This window comes from Xenopus tropicalis, chromosome 6, assembly GCF_000004195.4.
Source record: "Xenopus tropicalis strain Nigerian chromosome 6, UCB_Xtro_10.0, whole genome shotgun sequence".
Lineage (NCBI taxonomy): Eukaryota > Metazoa > Chordata > Amphibia > Anura > Pipidae > Xenopus > Xenopus tropicalis.
In genome coordinates this window covers 98,956,798-98,971,072 of record NC_030682.2, presented here as the reverse complement: position 1 = coordinate 98,971,072, position 14,275 = coordinate 98,956,798, and the positions used below count along the sequence as shown (strand labels likewise).

General features: G+C 39.3%; 1 protein-coding gene across 2 annotated transcripts in view; it reads left to right on the top strand.

The window, feature by feature from the left end:
• The window catches only part of znf236 (zinc finger protein 236), a 74,918-nt gene extending 71,993 nt beyond the window's left edge, over positions 1-2,925 (top strand). For both annotated transcript variants that reach the window (XM_012965378.3, XM_012965379.3), the window contains one exon: positions 2,136-2,925. In XM_012965378.3, the coding sequence (XP_012820832.1) occupies positions 2,136-2,272 (137 nt within the window). In that variant the 3' untranslated portion in view covers positions 2,273-2,925. The remainder of the gene's footprint in view (positions 1-2,135) is intronic.
• Positions 2,926-14,275: the final 11,350 nt, after the last annotated feature.

The window sequence follows — 14,275 nt, the reverse complement described above, 5'->3', positions numbered from 1 at the left end:
ATGTAAGTAGAGAGGAACCCAAAGGGTCCAGAACTTCTGCAGTATGATGTAATAGTTAGCCTTTTCATCCGATCTGTGGGCAGGATAGTAAACAGGTTGGGCAGAGATAGGCTAGTTTGGCAAACTAGCCATCTCTATGTTTATTAGCAGCTTAACAGAATGAAAATAACCCTTCCCTCTCTACAGTACAATAAAGATCAGTTTCAACTCGGACCACATATTAGTATTATGGTATTTATATAGCACCAACATAATCTGTGGCTCTTTATACAGAGTATACATCAGTTCCTGTCCCAGTAGATCTTAAAATCTAAGGTCTCTATCATATGAATGCAAGCATATCAGGAGCCAGTTAACCTGTATGTAAACCAAGAGGAAACCCGTGCACACATGAGGAGAACATACAGACTTTTTTCAGTTAGTGCCCTGGCTGTAATCTAATTGAAGACCGCAGCATTAACCACTGTGCCATCAACAATCCTATATATTCCTATATATGGCTTTACAGCTCCAGTAGGCAACCTTTTTGAATACACTTTCCTTAAGATACCATGGCCAGTGCTCTAATCCTTTGTATAACTGAGTGGAAATATAAGTGATACAATTTCAGCTGTATTACATATATTTGTCTTTCTACAGTGGTAGTGCACTATACAGCTGCTGCCTGTACAAAGCCTGTAAAAGCATGGTAATCCGTATCACACTAATACCCCCCAAGGCTTTTATACTCTCCCAAAAAGGGAAATCCATTTTTAACCTTTTGGGAATCTGTATACCTCAGTGTAAGAGAATTGGATAGATTTTCTAAACAGTTAGAGGACATTAACTCCATAAAGCTACAGTAATATTTTATTTACACATGTACTTAGCTGAAGTACCACTGTTTGAGCAAAATAGACACATAGCACTTTATAATTGTGTATTCTTCTTAAAAGATCATAGTGAGAAAAGACCAAGAAGTTTAGCAAATGTATACAATGGTTGCAGTCTATTTAACATTTTTCAAATTATATATGACTTCCAATACCAAAGATCACTGACAGAAAATAGCATGGTGGTACCTAGTAACCACACTTGCCTCTTGTTGATTGGCTAGGTGCACATATGTCAAACACAAGGCCCATGAGCCGAATCCGGCCCACCTGGCTGTTTTATGAGGCCCTTGGTGAGTGTGTCTGACCGTCCAGAGTGATCAATTTCCATTTACAACTAGTAAGACTAAATATCTTAAAAAACAGTCATTCAAAAGTTCATTTCACTCCAGACCCCCTTTTGGCTTGATGGATCCTTCCATTTCAGGTCTTAAAATTGAAATGTGTAGTAATATGTAAACATATTACTACAAAATGGTGCTGGCATTTAGACGAAGTTCCTATGCATCATGTCCCTTGAGTCAAACTGCTGTTCCCCTATAGAGAGATAGCTCTTCATTTTTTGATATAACTCTTTACCAAAAAGCAGATTTTGTTTTTACATCTGAGACTAACTTTTTCTATTTGTGTGGATGCTACTTTTGTACCTCAAAGCATTTGGCACACACAGCGTTTCTACACCTGCATATTTCAACTGCCAGCGAAATGTTTGATACATTGGTACTGCCTGTGTTTGACAGACGGTTATTGTCCCATAAATGCACATTTGAGACAGGAAGTTTTTATTTCTCTTTTTGTTGATATACTCTGGCAGAGAAATGCTTTGTGTGCCATTATAAAGGTAGATTGTTGTCTAGAGCCTCTTACTGTTAAATTAATTTACTATTCTGCTTCTGTACCACTAACCATACATACTGGTAACTTCAGTGATGGTATACTAGTCTCCTTCCAGCTAGTCACACCCACAAAAGCCTTTGTTGTGTAGGACTGTCACCCAAGGGTTACACTGGTGTGAGAGTTTTGAAAGAAGATAAGGTTGAAGGCATCCAAGGCATGTTCTCCATCAGAACATTTCATCTGGCACAGAAGAGCTTGAAACCAGGGAGGTGAAAGGGTAGTTATGAAAACTTTTACAAGCAGCTTTACAATCACCTTTATAGCAATAGGTTAATCAGAGCAACAACCTATTGCTTATAATATGCAACCAATAGCCACCTTTACCTTTACACAGTAGTACAGCTACTATTCTTGTGTCTCTGGTAGATCTGATAGAAGAAGTCTCTCTGCACCCAGAGGAAGAGGAAGGTGAGGAAGATATCGGGCAAGCTCTTGACCTGGAAGAGGTTGTTCAGGAATCATCAGGGGAGTGGCAGTGTGGCATAACCAATGTTTTCCGGTGACATCCTATTATCAGAAAGCATAAAACATTTTTTTGTATTACAAACTATTATGCAGGGCAAAGCACACACGTTCTTTTTGAGTGTCTAATGCCAACACGTTTTTAGAAGATTCCACAATTCCCTAATGGAGAGGACTGGTAATGTTTTACTGAAACCCATATCAGTTCATCACTTTAGGATTCATTTTCATATAACGAGTGCTATACACTTTAAAGTTCAACTCAGGTAACCTCTGATGGACCTTATTTTCAAGTATCTTTATGTTCTTTATAAATACTCAAAGCTTGTCATTTGGATATCAATGGATACATGGATCTCACTATTTTATGAACCTGAAGTGTAAAGCATATTCCACGCATGCAGTTGCTTCTATTCAGTTTAGCAGAGAGTCTCTGTCCATCAGCATCACTGACCATCTTTACTTTTTGTTTGCTTTAACCAGAAGCGTGAAAAGAAGATGTGTCAGACCAAAAACTGTGCTACTTTGTCCCCATGGCATATATTTTTTTATGCTGGTTAATATATATGGGGGGTTCAAGTTACAAAGCTGAAGTGGCTGGGCCACTTTTTGTGTGAATAAGTAAAGCTTAGTCTTGGATGTCTGAGACGTTGCACAGCTATTTTATTTAATAAAGTTTTGTTTATCTGTTTTCCATTTTTTTCTTTGTGTGATAAAAATATGTTTTGTGCATTTTTTTTGTAGATAAAATGTTCTCGTTTTTTTCAAATGTCCGTGCAGCAATTCTAAATGTTATGTTAGAATTTGAAAGAGGATATGCTATTAATCATTACTATACATTTTAGGTACTTCATTTTGCATTGGATATTCCAGCGCCATCAAATTAATTTACTGTTACAGAAATTATTTAAGTACTTATCATGGCTGCCTACAATGATGTAACTACAGCCAGTGAGGAGCCAAAAGGATTGTAACCAATGAATCCAGCTGTAATTTGTGGTGTTAATAATAATTTAAGACTAATGCCACACAGGTCCCCGATCTGACGAAAAAGCAAGCCTGTCCAATCGACATCTGCCCAATTTTTGACCAGATATCAATCGGGGAGGCCTGTCGGAGGGCACCATACAGGGGCAGATAAGAGTCGGTCTTAAGGACCCGAATCAGCAGCTGAAATCTGCCCATGTATGGCCACCTTTAGACTGCCTCTGCCATAAGGCACAAAACAGTGATACTCCAAACACCCCTGTATAGCTACAGCTGCCTGGTATCTGTAGTACAGCTAGATGTAATAGACTGACCTCAAGTGAGCATTTTTTTTTTACATAACTCAAGAAATTCTATCAAGTTTAGTAAAAAAGGCAAATTGCCTTAAGTGCCATGCAATGTAGAATCTATAGTTACTGCAAAAAAAGTGCCCGCACCATACATTTTCCATATGCAGTTGACTCTTTGTTCTATGCCAGGGGGCTCAAACTCAATTTACCTGGGGGCCGCAGGAGGCAAAGTCAGGATGAGGCTGGGCCGCATAAGGGATTTCACAAAAAATTGGCTTTCAAGGGATAATGCAAGGCACGGCGGGCGGGAGCTGCTGATTGCGGAAATGACGTTATGCCATCATAACAGTTATTATGGGAAGACGTTCTGTGTGCACAATTAGCTGCTAAGGAGGTTATGATGGCATAACGTCATTTCCGCAATCAGCAGCTCCCGCCCGCCGTGCCTTGCATTATCCCTTGAATCACAATAAAAATCGTGATCCATTCATTGCTTTTGAGAAGGCGTTGGTGCGGGCCACAAAATATTGTACCGAGGGCCGCAAATGGCCTGCGGGCTGCGAGTTTGAGACCCCTGCTCTATGCTATGCATTTCTGTAAATGGCAACTTGCAATGTAGATCAAAGAGTCTCAGGTGGCTGCAGCCCCTAAAACACCCCTGGTGAGACCCTGAAGTGCTGTTACTCAGATATTACTAATGAGTAATTATGAAAATTGGTAAAATGTAGGGCTATTGATTTTTCTTTACAAATATCTGAATTATCTAGAAAATAACCATGCTTATATATAACAAATTTTAATTCTGCGGTGGTGTAAGCATGATGTATAAGTCTGACCACAGTGACACAGTCTGCTTTATTAACCTTAAAGTAACCTACAACTGTTGTTTATAAATTTCTATTCAGTTCCTCTGTCAAAGAGAGAGTAATTCATCTCTCGTGTCAAGATAACATTGTCTATCTGATACAAGGATGTTTTCTGATTTAGTATAGACTTGTTGCTCACATTGATTTAAGATTTTAGGACAGACTTTAGAAATGCCCTAGGTCAAATTCCTGTACATTTATGGTGTATTTACATTTACTAGCATGTAAGCACGTAAGCTTTATATGATATCAGGAGAGAATATGGGTAATTTACATTGCCCCACACAGTGTGCGGAGTGCAAAAAAAGCCACAATCAGACATGTTTTTTGCACTTTGGCCACTGCACTGAGAATTGTGGGAATAGCCACAGGCTATTTCAAACCACAAAGACCTGCAAACTCTTTGAATCTAGATTCAAAAGGGACAGCAGAGGGAATGACAATCCCTTTAATCCCTACCTTGCCTGTCATTCTGGGGCACAAGGTAGAAGCGGCAGGACACGCGGACCATATTGGACCCTGTCCTTATGATCTTGCTCCCCTTAGTGCCCACTTGTGCCCCCCTAGTGCTTAAATGACCCCTAAAATGTCCAACTATGGATGTTATGCAGAAATGTTCATTTTAGTGATCATTCCATTTATATGTTATCTGAGCCATACCGCTGGGTAGAGCAGCCCATTCTGGGCATCATCCCCAAAGTTGAGGAACTTTAACATTCCCCTTTGAGGTGTATGGAATACATGTGATACAAACTCACTATATCACACCCTTTTAAAAGAACAGGACTGAAACAGCATCATGGATACTATTATTTAATGCTCTAAAGGTACTTTTCCATGTCATTATTCATACAAAATGTTCTCATATAGTTCTATGAAGTAATTGGTTGTTCAGCTGACTAAGCACCTTTAGGCCCTGCCACTTGGCTAAGGCCTGAAACACAAATAGCTAGCTGAAGGGACCAGATCCAGGACATAGTGACAAGTATGTTCCAATAAAGACACCAAGGGGGTCATTTATTAAGGGGGTGCAGTTTACCCCTGATGAAATCCGTTCTATGCATAACAAGAGGAAATGTTATGGGGCATCTAGATTCAAAGTGGAAAAGACAAAATACCTCTTACACCCAAATGTGTATTTTTGAGAATTAATGGTAAATTGTCTTTTCACACTTTCATGTTGAATCTTACTGTAGTAAAGTAGTATTTTCTTGAATTATGTGAAATAGTAAATCCACCTCCGTTTTCTTGCCTTGCTTTATTGTTTCATGTCCTGTTATGTCTCTCAGAGGAGGTAGTTCTAGTTTTGGAAAACATTCTTTGCTATCTTTTTTTTTTCTCCTTAAAGGAGAGGTTCTCATTTTAAAAATACTTTTACTGTGTTACAGACAGATTATTAGTCCTATTTTGTCTGTTTCCAGCCTGAAACTAAAAATGGTATCATTTCATATCATATCATAAAAACCAGATCAGCTGTGAATGTTTTGTTTTATTGTTGTACTTACTATTAATGCTTCGCTATTTTTATGCCTATGGCACCTATCCTGTATAGAACACATGTTCCATGGCGACTTGTCTTAGGTCTGTAGCAGATCTGATACAAAGCCTGTCCCAAAAATGAAATATTTCAAAAGCCACATGACTAATTTCAAATTGCCTCATGATTAGCTCTGTCTACTTTGTACTAAAAGTAAATTTTCAGGTGAACTTCCCCTTTAATAATAACATATAACACTGTGCAGCATTGTATAATAAGGTGATTGTTTGATGATTTTAGGAACCTTTGCAATACCCCCACTGTAAATATTTCTATAAATAGAGAGGATACATATTTTTTGTGTAAATATCAAAATTCCTTCCAGTTCTATCTGGATGAATTCCTTGGATTATAGAGTTATGTCTGTACATAGGTTCACATCAACATTTTTTGTACATTTTATGTTTTCTTTGTTTTCTAATTGCAAATGTTTATAATACAGCTGGAGGAACCTTAAATGGTGCTTCCATCTCCAACACCCACTGCTCTGACAGCACTGAGATGGGTGAAGGGATGGGCGCATTGTTGCAGCGAGCAGCGCCTGTGTATAAAAGCATGTCCATTTTACTCAAGGTGGATATTATATATGAGTAATGTTGCTCGTATAAAGCCTTGCCTGTATATAACTGAAATACTGACATTGAGAAAACACTGCTTTGTTAAATATTTATGACAAAAATGAATTAAACATAATACGTTTTGTATATTGCATTGGTGGCAGTGGTGTTTTTTTCTTTATCATCTGTCAGTGACCCTTCTGGCCACATAGATAAGATACTGGGAAACAAATAGCAACAGTAGCTCCCCAGGTCCACTTGGCCCTGAGCAAACAGAAAAAACTGTTATTTTGGCTTATAGTTGCAATGTGGTGTATGTATTGTATCGAGCGGGGAGAGATAATAATGCTGAGAGGGCTACTGGCTGTGATATGGAGCCGTTTCATACTATGCCATTCTTCTGGGAATTTAGCAGAGACATTTCTCTGCCTCTCTAAATGCATCTCCAAGTGGCAGAATACATAATATATATGGCAAGTCAGATATGTGTATATCAAATAAAAGTTTATCCAAATATCATTTAGAATATATGGAGAGTGCTCCCTCTCCCCCGTGCCTGTGCATATGTTCTGCCATTCAGCGCTGTCGGATAGTTGTACTTCAGTAGAAAAGTGGAGCAGTACTTTTTCTCATCCTCCGTTTATTTACTTTGTGGGAAGCCTGTATATCATTGTGTGCATACTGCTTCATTTCTCACTTGTTTTATTCATTTAAAGTATTCTCCTTGACTCCTGGTGCTCTGTTACAACTGTATTTGTGCCACATTGCTAACACTCAGCAACACTCAGGGCAGCCTTTTACTGAATACTAAATTACACTGCATTCTGGCAGCCACATGCTGTGTGCTATGATTTCTCTAAACATAAATACAGACAGGCTCAGACAGGGGATTGTTGATGCAAAAAATGAAACTGTTGTGTTTTAAAGTCCAACCCTCCATCAGAAAAGCACTCAGTGTGGGAGGGAGACCTGCATATACAATAATACATCAAATTGCTTAAAGGGAAAATATGGCTCATTCAATGGGCGTATGTAATTAAAGATGAGTAAAAACAACCTAAACTTCGCAAAAATAAATATATTTGTTTTTACACTGACATAACTGATTTCACAGACTGAAAGGAAACCAGGATCTGCCTTCTTTGTTCCTACTTTACAGAGAATCTGTTCACCACCCACTATGCAGAGCAGTGCAAGTCCCAGAATCCAGACTAGTGTAGGCCCTGGAGCTACTGATGGGAACCCTGGAGCTACTGCCACCTTTAGAGATGGATACAGATTATCATACCAGGGGGTGCAAGTTAGGGGACAGGATACCCCAACCCCTAATGAATACATCACTACCAAATGCAGGCAGCACTGTATTCATGAGGGGAGCACAGGTCTCTGCTCTTTTTTGCCTGCTCTGAACTTAAAGGAGAAAGAAAGGCAAAGTCACTTGGGGGTGCCAAAATGTTAGGCACCCCCAAGTGACTTGAATCGCCTACCTTTTACCCCGGGCTGGTGCCCCTGTTCGGAGAGAACAGCACCAGCCTGGGGTAGAGTAGCTGCAGTGCTTCCTCCTTCCTGTATCGCTCATGCGTGCATGCGCAGTAGAGTGTTAAAGCTGAACTTTAACAGAGAAGTCGGCTTTTCACTCTACTGCTATCTATGCTATATATATTTTCCGCTAGTATACACAATTGTGCAGGAAAACGAAGCGGTTGTTCACCTTCAAATTTACTTTTAGTATGATGTAGACAATCAGATTCTGAGACAATTTGCAACTGGTTGTGATTTTTTGTGTTTTTTCAGTTATTTAGCTCTTAGTTCAGCAGCTCTCCGGTTTGGAATTTTTGCAGCTATTTGGTTGCTATGGCCTTATTTACCTTAACAACCAGGCAGTGAAGACTAATATAAATGTGTGCCACAACCTAAATTGTAAGAAAGTCATTAGAAGGAAATACATTTTCTGCTAGGAAGTGACCAATCAATGCTAAGAAGTGACCAATCAATGCTAAGAAGTGACCAATCAATGCTAGGAAATATACCAATCAGGTTTAACTTGTGCCCTTCATAGTGACAGGATGTCTGTACTGTTGGGGTTTCAAGCTGGTGTGGCAAATTTCTACCTCTAGCGAAGACTACTATAACTCAGTGCTTTATGTATTTAAGAAATGTAAAAATCAATTTTTCATATAGCGCTCAGGAGAATCTAGGTACCCATGCTAAGAGAAGTGTGTGCTGGAGGGTAAGTCTTATCTTGTAAAATTATTGGATTAATACCTTTGAAAATGAGCTTGGAAATTTGCAGCATGGGAGAAAATCATCTGTTATGTTCTTAGTGCTACCTGGACTTCAGTCATATTAAAGTAATATATTGTAAAGGATTATCTTGCAATTCCAGCTGATTTTGTACACATTCAACAACCTGTTCTGGCAAACACTCTGTATAATCCCATCACAGATCCTATAATGAGATTCAAATCCATACCTCTGGCCACCGTTCATTGTAAACCATAATACACTCAGCAGATCTGGTGCCAAACCCAAAACACAAGCTGTTCTTTGATAAGAAAATGTGTTAATATTTACAACTTTAAACGTTTCAACAACAGACCAGAAAGTGAAAGAACAGGTATGGGACCTGTTATCCAGAATGCTCAGGAACTGGGTTTTTCCTTAGGGTGAATACAAATGGAGCTACTAGTATTAGGTACTGTACTTGTAGTGGCTACTAACACCGACAATACTGATAATTTACTGATAACTCTATCAACATGTGTTTTAGCAGAGGCAATTCTCAGTATTGTCTATGGCAGGGGATTTTTTGGCGTTTAGTAGCCTTGAAAAAGTAGCAGCTACTAGTAGCTCCATGTGTCTTCCCCCTTAAGGTATGGAGATCCAAATTACACAAAGACCCAGGTTGTAAGCATTCAGTATAACAGGTTTTATATGTGTATTTTAATGGAGTCTGTGGGAGTTGGTCTTCTTATAATTCGGAGCTATCTGGAAACCTAAATTACAGAGTACTACATAGCCATTCCCAGCTATAGTGAAATAAACACTAGGTTCAGTATATATGTTCTTTCCTATATTTACAGTGGAGGAAATAATTATTTGACCCCTCACTGATTTTGTAAGTTTGTCCAATGACAAAGAAATGAAAAGTCTCAGAACAGTATCATTTCAATGGTAGGTTTATTTTAACAGTGGCAGATAGCACATCAAAAGGAAAATCGAAAAAATAACTTTAAATAAAAGATAGCAACTGATTTGCATTTCATTGAGTGAAATAAGTTTTTGAACCCTCTAACAAAAAAAGACTTAATACTTAGTGGAAAAACCCTTGTTTGCAAGCACAGAGGTCAAACGTTTCTTGTAATTGATGACCAAGTTTGCGCACATTTTAGGAGGAATGTTGGTCCCACTCCTCTTTGCAGATCATCTCTAAATCCCTACGGTTTCGAGGCTGTCTCTGTGCAACTCTGAGCTTGAGCTCCCTCCATAGGTTTTCTATTGGATTAAGGTCCGGAGACTGACTAGGCCACTCCATGACCTTAATGTGCTTCTTCTTGAGCCACTCCTTTGTTGCCTTTGCTGTATGTTTTGGTTCATTGTCATGCTGGAACACCCATCCACGACCCATTTTCAGTTTCCTGGCAGAGGGAAGGAGGTTGTCGTTCAGGATTTCACGATACATGGCTCCGTCCATTTTCCCGTTAATGCGAATAAGTTGTGCCCTTAGCAGAAAAACACCCCCAAAGCAAAATGTTTCCACCCCCATGCTTGACGGTGGGGACGGTGTTTTGGGGGTCATAGGCAGCATTTTTCTTCCTCCAAACACAAAGAGTTGAGTTAATGCCAAAGAGCTCTATTTTGGTCTCATCAGACCACAGCACCTTCTCCCAGTCACTCACAGAATCATTCAGGTGTTCATTGGCAAACTTCAGACGGGCCTGCACATGTGCCTTCTTGAGCAGGGGGACCTTGCGAGCCCTGCAGGATTTTAATCCATTGCGGTGTAATGTGTTTCCAATGGTTTTCTTGGTGACTGTGGTCCCTGCTAATTTGAGGTCATTAACTAACTCCTCCCGTGTAGTTCTAGGATGCTTTTTCACCTCTCTCAGAATCATTGACACCCCACGAGGTGAGATCTTGCGTGGAGCCCCAGAGCGAGGTCGATTGATGGTCATTTTGTGCTCCTTCCATTTTCGAACAATCGCACCAACAGTTGTCACCTTCTCTCCCAGCTTCTTGCTAATGGTTTTGTAGCCCATTCCAGCCTTGTGCAGGTCTACAATTTTGTCTCTGACATCCTTGGACAGCTCTTTGGTCTTTCCCATGTTGGAGAGTTTGGAGTCTGCTTGATTGATTGATTCTGTGGACAGGTGTCTTTTATACAGGTGACTAGTTAAGACAGGTGTCCTTAATGAGGTTGACTAATTGAGTAGAAGTGTCTAACCACTCTGTGGGAGCCAGAACTCTTAATGGTTGGTAGGGGTTCAAAAACTTATTTCACTCAATGAAAGGCAAATCAGTTGCTATCTTTTATTTAAAGTTATTTTTTCGATTTTCCTTTTGATGTGCTATCTGCCACTGTTAAAATAAACCTACCATTGAAATGATACTGTTCTGAGACTTTTCATTTCTTTGTCATTGGACAAACTTACAAAATCAGTGAGGGGTCAAATAATTATTTCCTCCACTGTATATTTCATTGATGGCTTTACTTTTTGTTACCAAATGTAGGTGAGCCCATGGCCGTTTTAATAAATAGGCATAAGGGCCAATTGCCCAGGGCCCACCAGGACTGGGGACCCACCTTCAACTGCTATACATTTTGACTGAACATCCCCAAGAAATAGCAGCCCCCTCATTTTAATTAGCTTGAATAGCTCAACATAACTATTTACTTTAATTAGAACAAATGTTGCCAAGGGATTTTTAAAATAAAATGCTGATATTTATGATAATGGATTATCTGCTTGCAATGCTGTTGGTTCAGTGAGTAGGTGCTTCAACTTGCTCATTATACACATGGGTGTGATTTAGGATTGGTCACATGTCCCCTGATTGTATGTCACATGCATGCATTTTATAATTTAGTATTGCTCAAAGCACAATGGATTTCCAGTGCATGAGTGAGAAACTTATTAAAGGGGTGCACACAGCACACCGACACATACCGACACATTCCAAAAAATCAGAATTGCAGCACTCCCATTTCGGATTCATAAAAGCACCTTTATTTCACATATGGTATGGATACAGCAACGTTTCAGACATCCTGGTCCTTTCTCTTTGCTAGCTTGAGAGAGGACCAGGAGGTCCAAAATGTTGCTGTATCCATACCATATGTGAAATAACGGTGGTTTTATGAATCCGAAATGGGAGAGTGCAATTCTGATTTTTTGGCACCCATTCAATGCCCCCAGTATGGTTACCCACACTGGAATCTACCCTTTAGAGTAGGAGGCAGAGTTCTAACTATTGGAATTTTCTTTAAAAAAGTACTATTGTGCAGGATTTGTTAGCCCATATGTCTGGCAGGGGAATCCTATTTCATGGGACATCTTTTATTATGGGTTTAATCAGTGTTGGACCGGGATGCCAGGGGCCCACCAGACAACCTTAGACCTTGTTCCCACTCTCTAAACTCTTTTTCATCCACTGCTTACTCAGTCTCTATATTTTCCTAATTTTTTTTAATCTTTACATACTATAATCTAATCTTCTATATATTTAGTTGCTTTGTTCCCATAGGAAAATAAGTAATGATCGTTAGGCCAAATGTCTTGAATCACGAGGGGCCACTGGGAAGTTTCCTGGTATCCCTGTGGGCCAGTCCGACACTGGGTTTAGTTATGCAACAAGGTAGTAACCTAGTAATCGGAACCATTGAGTAAATTAACAGGCTTAATCAGAAAAATTTATGTTCGGGAATGGCCATGTTCTGACCACAACCCAAGTAGGTTGCTGCGTGATTTTAAAAAATTGTACTTCCAGAAATATGAATGTTTGTGTATATTTGTAAGGGGTAATATTTAAAAATCCCCATTAACCCTAATGCAGTCAGCAGCTACATGTGATATAGGGATACATATAGTGTGTTTCTATAATATTAGGGTGATTTTGTTGAAGATGAACATTCAACTAATGTCACAGGGTTCCTTATGATTGTTAAAAGAGCCCCGCACAATAGAGAGAGAAGAGAAATGATAATGAGCGCCAGTTAATTGTACTAGTAACAGTGGCACTGCTCCAGCCGGAAGCCACCAAGCTAATTATTGGACGTATCTCAGTTATTTTCACTTTAATTTAGTCCAGAGTTTTTGGCAACCTTTTCTCCTCGTTGGTGCAAACCTCTAGGTTTCTGTCTCTCGAGTCCTGACATTTCAGAGTTACAACAGAATATTGATTGGTAATGGCGTGCCGGACAGTCATTTCGGCTGCTTAACTGTTCCTCAAACATTTATGCAGTGTACCTTTTGATCAGCATAAAGGTTACAGCAAAACTTCCACCAGGGCCTGTTAGCTAATTCAATAGTAATCAATTGCTCAGCATTTTCGGGCAAAGTCTTATCCATATGTTTGGGTCAGTTCTGAGTTTTAAAATGCTGGCAGGCTCAGAGATCTTCTTCAGCATAATGTGAACAATTTGTTTTGACCTTTGTCGATATTATTTCAGCAGCCCATGGAACATCATGACTTCTTGATTAAAATATGTTCCGCGCAGATAAGAATTGTAATCTTAAGAATCTCTTGGAAAATAGTCTTAATCGTAAAAGTAAATCCAAATTTAGATCTTTACCTCTTATATCGGTTATTTTTTTTGCATGTAATCTGTATGGTTAGTGTATAAAACCAGTTATTGTACAATGCTGCAGAATATGTTGGTGCTTTATAATTATGTGTTAATAATGAGAATAATCAGATCATCATGGGCCAGCCATATGTGTTATATGGGTCAGGAAACCGAACATTCAACATGACCACTGTAAGGGGTAACACGGTAATGTTTATATATTTTTTTTGTTCAAGAGTCATACTGTTTTGCTAAAACTTGAATTTTAAGTAGGAAAAAAAACTTTTTTTTTTACCATTTAGTAGGTGCCCTTTTTACAACTGGAAGATCTTTCTTTGCTCTGTGGTTTAGGAGGTTTTGGGGTCTTTTTTACACTTTTATTTGTGAAACAATACAAAAATGTTGAGTTTTTTCTGCATTTTTTTTCGGTCATGCCTTTTCTAAAAAAAATCACTTGGCACTTGTGGTTTGAGAGAAAATTAGTTTTTTTTTGTGGTTTCAAAAACCTCTAAAACTACAAAATGAGAATTTGGATAATTGGGCCTCTTAGGGCCGTGACAGACAGCTAGAATGTAAATCGCCGGTGGGATGGCATACGTGGTGCCGAAATCGCCAAAGTTTCCTCTCAAGGCAACTTCGGCAATTTCGCCAAATCACCGCACCGCACATGCCATCCCACTGGCGATTTACATTCTAGCTGCTGGGATCGCATTTCGGGGAGATTAGTCGCCTGCAACAAGGGAGATTTGTTGGGCGACTAATCTCCCTGACTGCCACGGCCCTTAGTGCAGTTTCATTTTATCACAGACTTGTTCAATGAATAGGCAAATGTAACTTCGCTATCTGATAAATGTTATGGAAAGATTGTCAGTGTTAGTTGAAGATGTTATGGATCAGCAGAATGATGTGTGGAATTGTACTCTCTACATAATATTGTATCCAATCCTGCTGGTTGGTGGGGCACTGTCATGATTTGGATGGTGCGAATGCAGAATAGAAACATGGTGCTCCTATCAGGAG